General features: G+C 42.0%; 1 protein-coding gene across 1 annotated transcript; it reads right to left on the bottom strand.

Moving 5' to 3' along the window:
* Window positions 1–14,610, bottom strand: DRAM1 (DNA damage regulated autophagy modulator 1). Its single transcript, XM_033162636.1, has 7 exons — window positions 14,117–14,610; window positions 8,318–8,385; window positions 6,794–6,936; window positions 5,295–5,472; window positions 4,027–4,085; window positions 1,505–1,597; window positions 1–559 (listed from the first exon to the last, which is right to left on the bottom strand). Exons 1-7 carry the CDS (start codon window positions 14,320–14,322, stop codon window positions 515–517), a joined length of 792 nt encoding a protein of 263 aa, XP_033018527.1. The 5' UTR covers window positions 14,323–14,610; the 3' UTR covers window positions 1–514.
* Between the last annotated feature and the right edge of the window lie 1,873 nt (window positions 14,611–16,483).

Genomic DNA, 16,483 nt, shown 5'->3' with positions numbered 1-16,483 from the left:
TCTCTTTAGATCAGGGCCAGTTTATTTCCTAATACATAAAAGCAGACATTACTATCCACAATGAATACTAGGCATTTTAAAACGCAATCTTAAGCACAGTCAGTTGAAAGAAAGCCCCACCAAGTTCACCAATGGGACCGAGTTCACCAGACTGCAGCCTGAGTTACTTTGAGGCCATCTTGACTTCCAACAAATAGAAAGAAGGCAACAGTTGTCGAGGAGGAACGTCTCTTCCTCTTTTTTCCCGCAGAAGTTAACATTTTTCAGACGTTCCCATTTAAAAAATAAAACTGGAAAGAAGTATTTAAAAAATACATAGGTTTAAAAGGGGAAACAAGGCACATGGGGATATTAGTAAAAGTAAAAATAGTCTCTCCCTTGACTATGATTATGCAACTTGCAACGTTGATCCACCAGGTTTGTGTCACACCAGATTTTACCATTCTGGAGTCTCCCCAACAGTTTCTTTAATGCCCTCAACTCCAGCTTCTATGATCCAAACTATAAGAAGTGGTCATAGGTTTCCATGTAGCTCTGTTGATATCCGTATTGTAACTCCCTGGAACAAAAAGAAAATGAGAACAATCGGTCGCTACGAAGTACTGGCTGCATATGTGTTACGTGGTGGACAGGCATGTAGATAGAAAAGTGGCAAAATATTTGGCATTAGTAGAAAAGGGTTCATTTCATCTAGTATTTGAAGAGAGCTGGGGCCCCAATCTTAAATATAATTTAAATCCAGGCAAAGCTAATAAAATTGGCCTCATCCCAAAGCAGACTGGCTACAACCCAAAGTCATGCATACCTGTATGCGTATCTATGGTGAACAGATTTGTTTTTTAAATGCACCTGTCTACTGCCAGAGTTGGCAACCAAAGGCTGGGTACGGGCAGTAGTTTTTCAGGAACTCGAATGTGTCTGAAACTGCAGTACCTTTTTCCAGTTCAGAATTATCCCCACTGCCGCTCTTTGTGCCCAAGGGTACCATATGCTGAAACCACAACTTTCAGGGACAAATAGGAGCCATGCAGAAATGATAAGAGGGCCTTTTGGTTCAGACTGTGGAATTCCCTTCCACTAGAGCTATGTGCACCCCCCTTGTTGACATCTTTTTGTCACTGAAAACACAGCTGCTCTGTTCAAAATAGGAGGGTTAACAAGATTATTGTGCTGTTTGTTTTGCGACAATGCATTCTGCTGGTGATCATTATTGTGAATTTATTGCTCCGTTCTATTTTGCATTTTATTGCTAATAACCTTGTTGAAGGGCATCTACAAACAACAACAACAACAAGAGCAGCTGCAGCAGGTGGATTTTTGGCAGCATACTGGCATGGGCCCTTAATTCAGATTTAGTGTGCATTCTGGAGCAAGTGCCCCCATGGCTGCTTTTTCTTAAGAACAAAAATGATGTTTAAAGCAATATGCTTATGGCAATGTACAGTTTGGCCCTCCTGGAGTCCCTTTGCTCTGAACATGAAACCTTTTGTTCTACCATACCCACCTGAAAATCTCCGATGAAAGTTAAGAAGAAGAAAACAAAACTGAAGGCTACTACCCATTCGCAGATTGCACTCACAAAATGAAACACGTAATCCTAATGGGAAGGAGAAATAAATTGTAATTTTAAACACTAAACATGGCAAACAGAAGGCAAGTCAGATATGCAGATACCAATTAATGTATACACCAGGAACACAAAAGGAGATGCCTATTTTTATTTTTATTTAGTTTATTTTTTATTTTTTTGAAAAAATGTTAAACTCCTTAGAACAATTACATTGGAGACACTGAGGTTCACATTTCCTTGTTAATCCTTCCGAATTTTTGAATTATTTTATTACAGTTTTCTCTCTCTTTTGTTGATGGGTATTGCTTTTAAGACGTTTTTACCGTCTTGTAAGAAAAGTTGTTTAAAAAAACAATAATCTAGATTTTCAAGACAGCCTATCGGTCACTTGTTCAGTATTTTGCCATTTTAAGATTCTGAAGTTTTTTTTAATGTTTTTAATTATTTTACTGCATTCCGCCTTGATAATTTTTTTTTGACTGGCTGTTTACAAATATTCAAATAAATAAAGCCTCTCACGCCTCAAGAGACAAACATATTGTTAGAAAGAATCATTAGGGAATACTTTCACCCATTTACACTCTGTAGCAAGATTGTGTAGCAAGGTGCACCCCCCCACACACACTTTTATTTTATGAGATTCGCAAGGCACGTGCTCCCTCTTGTGGTATATCATACCCACAGAAATACTTGCAGAAACTAGGAATTTCCAGGAAGCTTAGTCTGTTGCTGCAGCAAAAACAGAGTGCCTTGTTGCTCCTTAAAGACTAACAAATGTATTAAGGCGTAGGTTTTAATGGACTAAAGCCTGTTTCTTTAGATGCATGAAGACAGTGAGGGAGGCAGACAAATGCATCATCAGGTCCTCTCCAGTCAAGAATGTTCCCCTCACTGCAACCTATTTCACAGTATTTTCTTTTCTTCTTTTCTTTCCTTTCGCTATTTTAAAATTGTAAACCTCCCCTCTGGGTGCCTCGGCAAAAAGTCTGCCTATAAATGCAGCAAATAAGTGTTACCCTCAGCAGACAAGTGCATATATACGGGTGCATAAGCAGAAATTTGCAGGCAAGCACCATCACAATTAAATTAATGATGCTGGCATCTGTCTGTCTTGGGAGACAGTGGAGGATTGCAGCTTTGGGGGTGAGGTCAAGCTGTTGGAAGGTTGCAGCGCCTGCTGTGGCTGTAGAGACACAGGAGACACATCTGCGGCTGGGGCAGATGAAGGCGTCTGGCTGCGCTGCTGCAGATACACCATGGCGTCTGAATTTAGTGCACATCTCCTGAATTTAGTACATATCCGCCTAAAGGTAGGATCAGTGCTGATTATGCAAACTCCATTTAAACCACTTCAAACCACGTGCACAGCCTCCAAAACCCGAATGTGTAGCTTCTCACCCCTGATTCCTACGCAGATGTTGTCACTGAACCATTTCATTCCCAAACTGAAATAGGGCTGCAGCAGCTATAGGAAACCTTAAACCTTAACTGAACACTATGTTGTACCAGGAAGGGGGAGCGTCTCCACCCCCATCATTCAGCCCGGACACTGAGGTCCAGCTCCGAGCGCCTTCTGGTGGTTCCCTCACTGCGAGAAGTGAGGTTACAGGGAACCAGGCAGAGGGCCTTCTTGGTGGTGATGCCCTGTGGAACGCCCTCCCACCAGATGTCAAGGAAATAAGCAACTATCTGACTTTTGGAAGACATCTGAAGGCAGCCCTGTTTAGGGAAGTTTTGAATGTTTGATTTTTTTTCTGTTTCAGTATTATGTTGGGAGCCTCCCAGAGTGGCTGGGGAAACCCAGCCAGATGGGCAGGGTATAAATATTATTATTATTATTATTATTATTATTATTATTTGCTTCGCTCATTCTGACCCCAAGTATAAGGAGCCTACTCGCAGCAAGGAGAGGCGCATTACTGCTTCCCCAAACACAAAGGTGAAAAGCCTGCTTTTTGCTTGCTGCATTTGATGATCTAAAAGGAGATTCTGACAGCTCTGGCCACCTGGTGGAACAGGTGAATAAAATAGGGGCAGAGGTAAGTAACAGTGTATGCCCTGCAATGCCCCCCCTTTTTTGAGGGGGGGAATATGTGTCTCCGCCCTGTATCCTGATGTTGGCACACCTATGCATTCTCAGTGCTAGAAAGAAAGCTCATCTTGTTCTCAATTTACCTATCACCAACGTTAAACACACCTAGATGTTAAAATGTACGTACGTTCTTTTGCATTATATTAAATATCACGAAACAATATGGCAGCTTTTATAACTATGGCTATCTATGTAAATGCAAAATAGTTCTTAGCCTTGCATAACTTAGCTTAGTCTGTGCAGCTTCGAACTTACCAAAGTTAAGTCCTTTATTGTCTATTTTTGCCTGTCTTAATTTGAACGTATTGAACAACCAAACAAAATGGAAGAACGGTTATATTTTTTTTACTTAGTAAGAATTTACCTTTTCACCTGGATTCCACTCAATCTTTGTTATGGAAACTAGTGAAGCACACGCAATCACTGGAGGAGAAGGTGTTAAAGGGAAACAACCGATTTAAAATGTAACGCTATCTTTGGCTTGTAATGCAGTTAATACGTAATTATTCACACAGAGGAATGGAACAGTCAGTGGGAGCCAGCACATATGCGGTACATACACAAACTTCCACAGATAATTGCAAGAAGTATGACACACGTCTCATTTTAGAATTTATACAGCCACAAATGTTTGGTGCATATTCATGTAAGAAAGTTCACCAAACAGGAAAACAGATGAAGTTGGTATCTGGTTTGGATTTTAAATGCCTAAATGTGTTGTGCCCCCCCCCCCCGACACAGACTTGTTATTTCAATTTTAGGACCTTTGATTGATTGATTTTTTTATATATATATAAAATGTTTAAAAGTTCTCCAAAATGATATGAACTGTAGGTTGGCAAATCACAAGTCACTTCAGGAACTTCTATTGCCATCGAATCTCACGAGTAGCCACACATGCAATTCTGTCCTCAGAACTGTTTTGAATTAGGCCTTATCCACACTTCCTCTTGCCCTGCCCCTTTTCCCTGGGGAAAACTTGCTCTTTACTGCTGAATCGGAGCCAACGTCAGCTGGGTTTCCCACAGATTGCTACTGGTTCTGATTTATTGCTAAAGAGTGGAGTTTCCAAGGGAAAGCGGCAGGGCAAAGGCAAAACCGCTTGGAATCTATGGCCTGGTGACCTTGGTGATTCTCAGTAGTCTTGTTATTTTACTCTCATGGTTGGTACCTCTGATCTCTACTTGCTGTGACTGCATAACTTCATCCATCCCTGGATAATAACCATCACAAGCAAACAGCCCTTGATCATCCAGGGATTCTTTTCCTTGGTTTTATTGTCAACCATGCTTTTGAGTTCAACTAAGCTTCCACACACCCTTAGGTCATATAACCGAATCAAGAGAAGGAAACAAATTAAAAGGGCCAATACCTCAGAATCAATGATCACATAAAGAAGACCCTAACTCCAGCTCTCAAAGTTACTTAAATTTTATGGCTGTAATCGTCAAATCGTCCCATTCTTAGTAGTCTGCTAAGCCTCAATAATAAAAGATCTAGAGAATAGCAGAATGAACATGTTACTTTAAGTGAAGGCATTTCAAATAACTGAATGCAATAGGAATGGGTTGTTGTTGTTAAGGTAGATTATTCACGCTTTAAACAGGCAGAGTAACACACTGAAAAGGATACTGGGAATGATAGCTACCCAAGTCATTACAGAGAACAGCAGCCTTGTGTGACACGTACACAAACTGCTCCATTGTGGATATGACTTGTAAGAGATTACAGTCTGAAGCACAATGTACAGAGCGCCAGACACAAAAGCTAAAAGAGCACCTCCATCGTGGACAGCAGGAACTGCTAGCTCCTGAAAAGACAATTGGAAAAGCATTATCTACTATTGCAATTTCGCTAATGAATGCAAAAAGGAGACTGATACTGCAGCAAATACCCAGAGGGTAAACACGCGAAGACAGACTGGATTTGTCAATATCTCCACAGATGAGACTGAAAATAAACCATGAAACTTATCTGCATTGTGCATCCCTGTTCTCAGAATCTTCCATATGGTTCCAGGACAGTCAAAACTGCACAGAAGAGCTGTGATGCTTTATGGTTTACACATGTTATTCTTTGTTCTCTTCCTTTTTGTTATGCTTGCACTTCTTTTTCAACAGATCAATTAAAGGATAGGGGAGAACCACCACATAGAAAAGCAATGTGACCTTGTTTCCCATCATGCTCATTTTATGCAACCAACCATTTTTTTCTGCAGAATATCCACAGTTCTGTGATCAAGATCCTGGCTTCAGAATCGAAGGGCGAGATTTTGGTTCTTGTTATTTGCTAGTTGGCCTTGAACAACCTGCTTAACCTTGCTTGACTTTGGCATCTGCACATGAAGTTAATTACCTCATTCACTCTTCTCACATCTTATGCTACAAATTCTTGCAAAACCTAAGGCACGGGGCACAGCTTCTAAATATATAAAAGGAAATGTCACAATGTGAAGGGTTAAGGACAACTGGATTTGTCCACTTGCTAATTCTGCACAGCAGTGCATTAATAACCATGGGAAAGCATGAAACTAGCAATACAATCCACAGATTTAAACTAAACAAGCAATTGAATTTTGTCTTTATTTAGCAGCTGACTACTCTGAACAGGTACCTGGACACAGCAATGGGCTGGAGGAGGGCGCTAGGCATCAACATGTGTGTTAACCGGCTGCCAGGTATATAATAATTTGTTTCTAAAATGCCTTCTCTCGTTTATTTCCATACCATCATTTGATGCCGTTAGATCTTCCAAAGGAACATTGTTGGGAGAACCACATTTTTGTGTGGTTGTTGACTATCTGTAATAGTGACATACACCTGGAATTATGTGCCCTACACTCCTTCAATGGCCCCCATGTGCCTGTCATTCAGTAAACCAAGAAACACTCTTTAGGGGGACTTTGACCTCTGGATGAGAGAGTCATTGGATTGCTCCATGCAGTATCACTTCCCATTCTTGGTTGCTGATTTGCCCAGAAGTTGTTTTGGTTTTTTTTAAGGACTCGCTTTAGAATGTGATATATATATATATATATATGGTATTCTTAACTACTTTTAGGCCAGATGAAGGAGAATCAAAATATCAATTGAGGAAAGACAGACAGAAAGGTAATTTTTATTTGGGCCTACCTGAAAGCTTGCAACAATGCCCATTCCAACACAACCTATCCATCCAACAAACAGTGCTAGTAAATTGAAACAGGGGGAAATAAAACGTGTCACTTCATTTTGCTCCTTGACAATTAGGTATCTTGCATACATCGTAACTGCACCTTTTTTTGAAAAAAAGACAAAAAGGCAAGTTATTAAAAAATTGGGACTAAAAGAAAACCATTCAACCCACTTTGATCTGATCCCAACAATACAAGGGAAGAAAGATTCTCCATCCTATTCAGATAATTTATATGCTATAAAGCTCTTCTGCGCAACACAGTGAGCAAAAGATGGAGGCCTCAAATAACGCTTTTTATTTCAGCTCCCACACATTCTGTCTCATTCTGGAACAACCAAGAGCAGAACCTTGGACGGGGAACATGGATGAAGGGCAGAAGTTATTCAGATTTGATGATCAAATGATTGGGACAACCTGGGCTAGTAGCTAAACTTGCTCCTCGGCCCCAGGGATGTTTCCAAGTGCACCCCTTTAATTTCTTCCATATGCAAAAACAGTTGCTAACCCACCCTGTGGGGAAATGTAAGATACCAATTTATCAAAAGATGTCTATTCCATTACAGTGGTACCTCTACTTACGAACGCGATCTGTTTTGGGATGCCGTTCGCACCCCGAAAAGTCCGTAAATAGAGTGCCGCTACTGTGTGCGTGTGAAGCGCAATGGAGCGTTTTTGCGCATGTGTGAAGCACACAGATCGCTTCTGTGCGTGTGGCGAAACCTGGAAGTATATACTTCCAGGTTTGCCACGTTCGCAACCTGGAAATCCGCAACATGAAGCAAACGCAACCAGAGGTATGACTGTATTTCCAAAGAAAACCAAGGTGACTAACAAAAAGATCAATGTAGGATGAAACAATACAGCTACTTAAAAACCTAAACAAATTACTAAAACTCAAATGACCAAAGTCTGACTCTTGCAGGATCCATGCAATTCACAGTTCTAAACTATGACTTTTGCAAAACGGTACTTCAGAAAGGGATAGTGCTTGGTCTTAACCCTTCTCCGTCCCTTCTCCAACATAGGCATTTCTTGGAAATTTGTCACAGGAAGCCTGCTTCCCTTCATAGTGTCTCTGAATGCCAGAATTCAGAAACTACCCTGGATTAAAATTTATAAAGCTAACATTGATGATAAAATTCACTTTAAGACTATTGGGTTTGGGCTGACTTCTAGCAGCCAATGCCACATAAATCCAGAGCAGAGAGAATATGCTAAAAAAAATTGTGGTTTTTCCTATCTGAAAATATGTGCCCATTTTACAGGTAATCATTTTTACCCAGTCAAGTCTTAGGATGAGACAGACTGGAAATTTTAAATTAAAAATATAATAACAGACACATACATATTTTAAATGTATTTTAATGTTTGGTGGAAGCCGCCCAGAGTGGCTGGGGAGACCCAGCCAGATGGGCGGGGTACAAATAATAAATTATTATTATTATTATTATTATTATTATTATTATTATTATTATACATACCTAGGAATGCTGAAATGTTAATCATAAATCCAAAAATACCACTTTCTGGAGGTTTTGCTCCTGTATCACTAAAAAAAAACAAAAACAAAAACATGCAGTTGTAATATACAAGGAACACATTTAAATCTAACTGAAATAATAATGATAGTGACTTTTGCTGGATTTTTACTGGGAAGGTTTATTAAATACTATGTAATATCCAGACTCCTTTAGAAGAAGAAGAAAAACAGCTTTGCCAATCAAGTCAGAGAAACATTGACAATCCAACATTACACTGAAGTCAATGAAACATGTCTAAAAATAAGTAAGTGACTAACACCTTGAACATAACCACATTTATTTAGAAGGAAGTCCCATTGACTTCAGTTTCAGATTTACCACCAGATCTGTACGCTCAGGTTTGCAAACTTGAATCAAACTTGCAGCCTGATTCTATATACATATATTTTGGAAGCAAGTTCAATTTTGTTCCATGAAAAGCTGCTCTGATGCACATTATTAAAGTAGAATACTCCCAGTATCTCTGAGGTGCATTTGTGTTAATAAGCAAGTCCCTTTTTATTTATTTGAATTTCTGCAGGCAGGAGGTAGTGATTCATTTCCCCTTTGTTTCAAAATCTGTTCTTGCCAGTGTAGATCCTTAAAAAAAAAAAAAAAACCCAAACCAATCAATTTTATCAGGTTATAATCTAGAGATATGAATACAGCAATTCAAATGAGTGGGCTGCTGATATACTATTATCATCAGCATAGCTAACAGCCCAACAGACTGATAATTCCATCAGTGCTGCTGAGTCACTTATTAACTGTGAATGGTGTAAGACTGTGAGAGAGAAGAATGAACTGTCTTCCACTCCTCCAAACATATAATTGGTGGTGGTGTCCAAACTGACAGTGCCTGAACTCCCAGTCATGCTGGGACTTCATTTACATTTCCTGATTCATTGCTGGAAATTCCATATTTGGTCCATAGTCCTTGAAACAAATACAGTGGAACCTCGGGTTACAGACGCTTCAGGTTACAGACTCTGCTAACCCGGAAGTAGTACCTCGGGTTAAGAACTTTGCTTCAGGATGAGAACAGAAATCCTGTGGCGGCGGCAGTGAGAGGCCCCATTGGCTAAAGTGGTACCTCAGGTTAATAACAGTTTCAGGTTAAGAACGGACCTCCGGAACGAATTAAGTTCTTAACCTGAAGGTACCACTGTATCCAAACCTGGAAAACAAGCATGCCGCATCCTTATGAATGTGTGATTTTAAATTTAGCAAGAGATATGCAAGTGGGAATCAGCCTGAATGTGTGTGCTGGTCTTACTGCACAATCTTTCTACAGCATTCTGCAGTTTACTTTATCTGATTGATTGCTAAGCAAGCCAACTTCAAACAAAGTTGGTTTGTTTAACCAACTTTTGCTTGCTTTAAAAGTTAAAACTAGGATTCCTGGTTTGTATGCAGTGCTAAGCATGGGATTCTTTGAAACTGAAAGTAAACTTTGCAGATACAAACTCCCTATTGGTGCCAACCGTCAGCTGGGTTCCCCATACTGTACAGTACTTTATTTATTCTTCTTTTAGAAACACCCTTACTTTTATTTTAATCCACAGGATTTTTTTTAAAAGTGTTACGAGTCACAAATTAATTATAAATAAGCTCTAAGTAACTTGGTAGACAGCAGAAAACTCATGTCCCAAGTGACTCACTTGGGACAAATCTGAAGTACTTCTTCAACTAGAGACTGGCCTATACTACCTAAATAGTAAACTGAACTGCGATCACTTCAAAGTCTTTGAAGAGCATTAGGTAAGATGAGAATGGAATCTGCACATGACCAGTGTGTAATTTGAATTTCTTCTTGGAACACTTAATGTTTTAAGAGCATCACAAATACCGGTAATTAAAATTGCATTGAATGTCATTCATTTTTATTTAAACCTTTAAACACTGGGTTTATGCATGAATTACAGAGTTTGAAAGATTGTCATTAAATAACATCTATAATGTGACTACATTTTAACTATGCTGTGAATTGTGTCTAAATGGAAAAAGTGAGGAAGCAGAAACATAAACATTTATCTTAGAAAAACTTCCTCCAGGTAACCAGTAATAGACACTCTGGTTCTATTATTTTAGGCCAGTGGTTTTCAACCAGTGTGCTGTGGCATCCTGGGGTGGCTTGAATGATGGTCAGGGGTGCCGCGAGCAACATTGGCCTCTGTCCCTCTTTCCTTCTCTCCCTCCTCAGATGCGCTCTTGCATCTCTGCTCCTCAAAGGCTTGCACAGCTGTTTGTTGCAGCAGCCCTGCCTACAAGCTCCCCAGGCAAATGGTGCTTCTAGGGCCGGGCAGGGGGTGCTTCCCAGGACTCTATGGGGCAGTGTGAGGAGGCACCTCTCTTTCAGGTGGGTTGGGGGCTCAGCTCAGAGACCAGGGGAGGACTCCCAAGGAGAGGGGAGAGGAGAGGAGGCTAAGGGAACACTGCACAAGGGAGGGTGTTCGAAAAAGGGTGAGAGGCTGCCAGCTCTGCAGGCAAGGGGTGACATAATTGGGCTCCTGAGCCGCATAGGGGAGCCACAGAAAGAATGTAGTTGGTCAAGGGAGCCGTGGATTCAAAAAGGTTGAAAACCTCTGCCATAAACCCACATTTATGTGATTTTCTGTACAGATAAGAAAACACTTGCATATCTAATCCATTTCTGTTGGGATGAGTTCTTGAGTCATATGAGTGATTACATGTTACCACATCTTTGTGATGGTTTGCAGTTGTTATGTTGCATGCTATAAAATGTCTTTAAACCATATCAGTAATGCTTTCCCTCCTTTTTACAGATATCTAAAAAGCAATAAGGTAATGGTAAAGGACACCTGACAGTTAAGTCCAGTCGCAAATGACTCTGGGGTTGCGGTGCTCATCTCACTTTACTGGCCTAGGGAGCTGACGTTTGTCCACAGACAGTTTTTATGGGTCATGTGGCCAGCATGACTAAGCCACTTCTGGCACAACGGAACACCAAAACCAGAGCAGCGCATGGAAACGCCGTTTACCTTCCCGCTGGAGCGGTACCTATTTATCTGCTTGCACTTTGATGTGCTTTCGAACTGCTAGGTTGGCAGGAGCTGGGACTGAGCAACGGGAGCAATACAGTTTAACAAAAAACCTGGTCAGATAGTCAGTTTCTACTGTGTTAAGGGGAGACACAACCAAACAAAAATAGCTGTTCCGAAAAGCTTAACTTTGAGGCAGGGTTGTTGTTTTTTTAAGGCTTGAAATTAAGGTTAAACAAAGGCAAAACACTACAAAGAAAAGTTATGGTCAGCTTTGCTTTTGTTCATTTATTTGTCTCAAGACTGTAGGGTCATGATGAGCCAACACATTGATCATTCAGTTCATGCAGCACCCAGAATCTGCACTTTCCATTCTACCCTCATCTTTTAAAGTTTTGAGATCAACTCAATGCATGTGTATTCTACTGTTATCGGTCCTAGCATGAGAGACACAGCAGAACAAGTAAGGATTATTTATTTATTTGCGCTTTCATGTGCTTACATATTGATTGGTTCAGCATTATATCAGCCATAAAGACAGTTAACTAACTAGGGCCAGGCGATGAAAGATACTCCCGGGTTCTCAGAAAAATTATAGGAAAAAAATAGGCAATAACCTTAGATTTGAAATTAGTCATGTTGCCAAGAGGCCATACCACAGAAACAAAAAACTTTCCACTAAATAAGAATTGCACAGAGGAAATCCCATATCTGCATATGATTCCATGTCCGACTGTGTGTGTTTGTGTGTGTATGTCTCGTCTCACTAGATGCTGTTAAGTAGTACAGTAACCATTGATGCCCAGGGAAACTATCCAAGTTTCTTTCTTCCACTGGAGACTAACTTTACGGCAGGGTCAGTTTCCTTAGCAGCAGATTGGCAACCGCTGCGCCATAGGAATACAAAACATTTCCCTTAAGCTTAAGTGTGTTTGAATATGCACCCTCTTAGAATCACAGAATTGTAGTGTTGGAAGAGACCCCCTGAGGGTCATCTAACAATAAGCAAGGTTGCTATTTTCCTTGAAGAAAGCTCTGTGGCTTTCATAGCTGCAAGCCAGGAAGAAAGTCAAGTGCTTGCTGCACTGGTAACAGCGGAAAGACTGGGGAAGCTTCGATTTCGTGTTTCTGCAAATCTTGCAGCTGCCATGCACAGAACCCTACATAGATGGGATAATTTCATAAAATCAAGTGCTGTTTTCCCCACCACAAGTTCAAGTCCCAACAAATTCAGTGGGACTTGGGTTGCAATCCTGACCCACTTACCTAGAAGTAAGTCCTACTACTTCTGAGTAAATATTGATAGGGTAGCGTATTGCAGCCTGAAGGTAGAGGTAGCAGTGTAATCCTAAGTATACTTTACCTGATGCTATTTCTTACAGAAACAAACAGGGTTAAGGATTGGTTAATAAAAGCTGAAGTCTTGTGTACCTTTACTTGGGAGTAAGCCCCACTAAAATCAGTGGGATTTATTTCTGAGGAAAGACACATAGGATCAGTTAAAACACATGAGCTACAACGATATGCACATATACTCAGTAGGCCATAGTCCTTGAGTAAACTGTTACTGTTCTGTCACGACTTGCTGTTAGTTATGGACTCCTCAAGACAGCCTGATTTGCTTGCACAAGGTTTAAGTTAAATTATGCCCAGTCTTGAGCATTCATTCTGTTTTGTCCGTGGGATCGTTATATGACAATCAGCATTCCATTAAAGTTGCAGTCCTAACCTCACTTTCTGGAGACTATAAATCCCATGGAAATCAGTACAGCTTACGTACCAGTAAGCTCCCTTAATCAAATTGGTGAGTGCTTAAAACCACATCCGTAAACTTTGGAATTGAAGACCTCACAGGCGTGGCCTACACATGCAGCAGAATATGGGATGCAACATTTGAGACTGTCCTAAGGTGACAACACTTTTGAATGCCTCACTATGTTTAAAGATCAAACGAAAACCTCCAAATCAAGAATTAGCACATAAAGTACAAATACTTCAACGCAGCTATTTCCCCATACCACACCGCTTGTCTACTTGCCAGTATGATCTTAGTACCTCTCGTATGAAGTGGTACAGTCCACTCCAATCATCTCAGAGCATTACTGCCAGGCTCCCCTTCCCTCTGGGCCAGTTTATAGATCCAGCAGACTGAAATAGAATCATAGAATTGTAGAGCTGGGATCTCGAGGGTCATCTAGTCCGACCCCTGCAACCCAGGAATCTCAACTAGAGCATCCATGACAGATGACCATCCAATCTCTGTTTAGAAACCTCCACTGAAGTTGAGTCAACCATCTTCCAAGGGGGTCCATTCCACTCTCTATGACACCTCTTACCATCAAAAATTCCTCCTAATGTTTAGTCGGAATCTCCGCTCTTGTAACTGGAAGCCACTGGCCACTTAAAGCAGCATGTGGAAAGTTGCATGTCAAAAACACTCCCTGCATGAACTAAAACTCCCTGCTTACAGAAAGCGAGAATGTCAGGGAGAAGCACCCGCCTTCTCTTAAAGGCCAAGGTAGCTTTCTATATGCAGGGAGTTGCCCCGACTCTCCAAACAGGCAGCATTCAGGCATAATTACAAGCCAGGGGTCAAGGAAACCTCCCCCACTTGATCTGGCAAGCCTGTGATCCGATACAATGGCTTCCCGCTGCACGTGTGTACCCAGCAACCCCTCTACACGGGTGTGCCACTCTGTCCCCCGGTTCTCCGACAGAGGGCGCCCTCCTCCAGCTCCCCCCCAGCAGGGGCTCTCACCTGATGTACGGGAACAGCGGCTCCACGTGGCCTTCGAGGACCGCGATCACGTAGGAGATGATGAAGGAGGCCGAAGACCAGACGACCAGCAGCGTCGGAACGAAGGCCGCTCCTTGCGTGCAGCAGGGCATCCTGTGCTGCGGATGCTGCCACCGCCAGCGGCGCCCCCTAGGGATCAGCGGCTGCCTCTCCCCGCCGCCAGGCATGGAGGCAAGAGAGGCCGCCCCGGCTCACGGAAGCGGAGAGCAGCCTGGCAGGCGAGTGAAGTCACAAAGCGCCTGAAGTCACAAAACTTTAATTGGGAGACCAGAGACGCCGCCGCGCGCGCGCGCACAGACGCCTTTTCTCCCTCCTCGCACTTTAAACAAAGCAAACTCCACGAGCTCCGTGGAAGAGAGCCAGGACACGCGGAAACACGACAAGCCCCTCGCTTTCTTCTGCAGCTTCCTCCTCCGAGTTGCTTCTCTTCGCAGCTCAGTCAGTCCGACCCCCTTTTGGAAAGAGAGAGAGGGAGAGGCCACAGAGGTCTCTCTCTCTCTTCCTCCCCACACACCTGCAGAAAGTTATCTCGCGCAGAGATCAGGAAGTCTCTCTCTCTCTCTCTCTCTCTCTCTCTGCCTTCAGAGAGCGCAAGTCCAACCTCTAAGAAACCGACGCGAGCCGAATTCCCCTCGCAAACCCAATGTTGTCCTTTTCCAGGAAAAAGCGAATTCCGCTCGCATTCATCACAGTTCCGTTCCACCCTCCCACAGAATCCTCCTCCTCCTCCCAGCCCCATACAAAAACTTCCTCACACAAAAAGTTTTTGGTTTTTGTTTTAAACTGGGGAAGCTATTCAGATGAACTCGGATTCCCGCCTTGCAAAGTCCGCGTAGTAGTTTGCCCTGGCAGCGAGAGACGTTTGCTGAAGTTCATAGTAGGCACGCAAAGTTCTCAGCGGGCATCCCTGGCTGCGCGACACAACGCGGCAAAAACGCTTCCCCCGCACAGCCACAAAGCGGAACTTTTCGGAGCTCGCCTCTCGACAACCTCAGCAAACCGGACCGGAGGGAGGAATTCCCTCCCCCTGTTGCTGAGATGTTTCTGGGATATTGTGCAATTCAATTCTGTTTTTTTAAAAAAGCACGCGCTTTCCTCCCTCTCGAGTTCATCACCCGGGGATGAGCCTGAGAAAAAAGCCTTTCACTTTCGTTTCTATTCTTCAGTTAGGCATGGGATCACCGCTTCTTCTTTTTGGCTCTCTTTTACGAAAAGAGGGTGAGGGGGAGAATTCCCATTTAGCTAACACATGAGAGGGTCTCTAAATCATGAGTCACAATCATGGGAGAAAGCAATGAGGATGGTTGAGAAAGCCCCACTATTTCTCAACACCCTTCCGTCCGGCCTAATAAATCTTCTTTTTAAATTAAATTTGTCAGCAATCATTGACATAAGAGTAAAATACAGCTAGTGGCCACCAAATAAAACATTTTACACAACGGTACAAAATATTGCGTTGCATCTGTCAGAGTTTACAAAAAAAAAAATTTACAAAAAAATATTCATTATTTGTAGTGAAAGTCATTGCACAGATGTTAAGATAGCCCACTCCAATTCCCATCAGGCCTGGCCAGGCTAGAAGTGGATAAAAGGAATCCCACAACTTCAGGAGGGTCATAAATCCCACATACTTGTGTACTCAGACTCTCCAAGCCAAGAGTCCCTATTTTCCAGGTCCCTATCCACAGGCTCACAATCTTAAAAATGTGCTTTAAAATTGTGCAGCTGCATTAAAAATTGGGGAGTCCATCAGGGACCACATATAATTACTCAGTACAAAGTTATGATTTATATAGGAATAAAATTAGAAGGAAAAGCAGAAAGATTAGATTAATTAGACCAGGCCATAGCTGTCAACTTTTCCCTTTTTTTAAGGGAAATTCCCTTATTCCGAATAGGATTCCTCGCAATAAAAGGGAAAAGTTGACAGCTATGGACCAGGCATAGGCAACCTTTGGCCCTCTAGATTTTTGGCCTACAACTCCCATGATCCCTAGCTAACAGGACCAGTGTTCAGGTATGATGGGAATTGTAGTCCAAAACATCTGGAGGGCCAAAGGTTGCCTATGCCTGGATTAGACAGAAGATTAGATTGATGTATTTCCTGATGTTCTTTGCCTTTTATACAACACGGCAGTCTGTTTGCATGTCTGACTCATTAAAGTAACATATGAAGGTTCCACTTCATATGTTTTATCTCTTTCAACCTGTCTCACCATGAGCATTGGTCAAACATTATTACTCAGTCAGTTGTGCTATAAAAAATACCCTTATATTTTAGTATCCATGGTGGTTGTTAGCTACATCAGGACTTTGCACTTTGCTTAA

The sequence above is a fragment of the Lacerta agilis genome, chromosome 10, assembly GCF_009819535.1.
Source record: "Lacerta agilis isolate rLacAgi1 chromosome 10, rLacAgi1.pri, whole genome shotgun sequence".
Classification (NCBI taxonomy): domain Eukaryota; kingdom Metazoa; phylum Chordata; class Lepidosauria; order Squamata; family Lacertidae; genus Lacerta; species Lacerta agilis.
The sequence above is the reverse complement of the archived record's forward strand: the minus strand, read 5'-3'. Positions and strand labels throughout refer to the sequence as shown.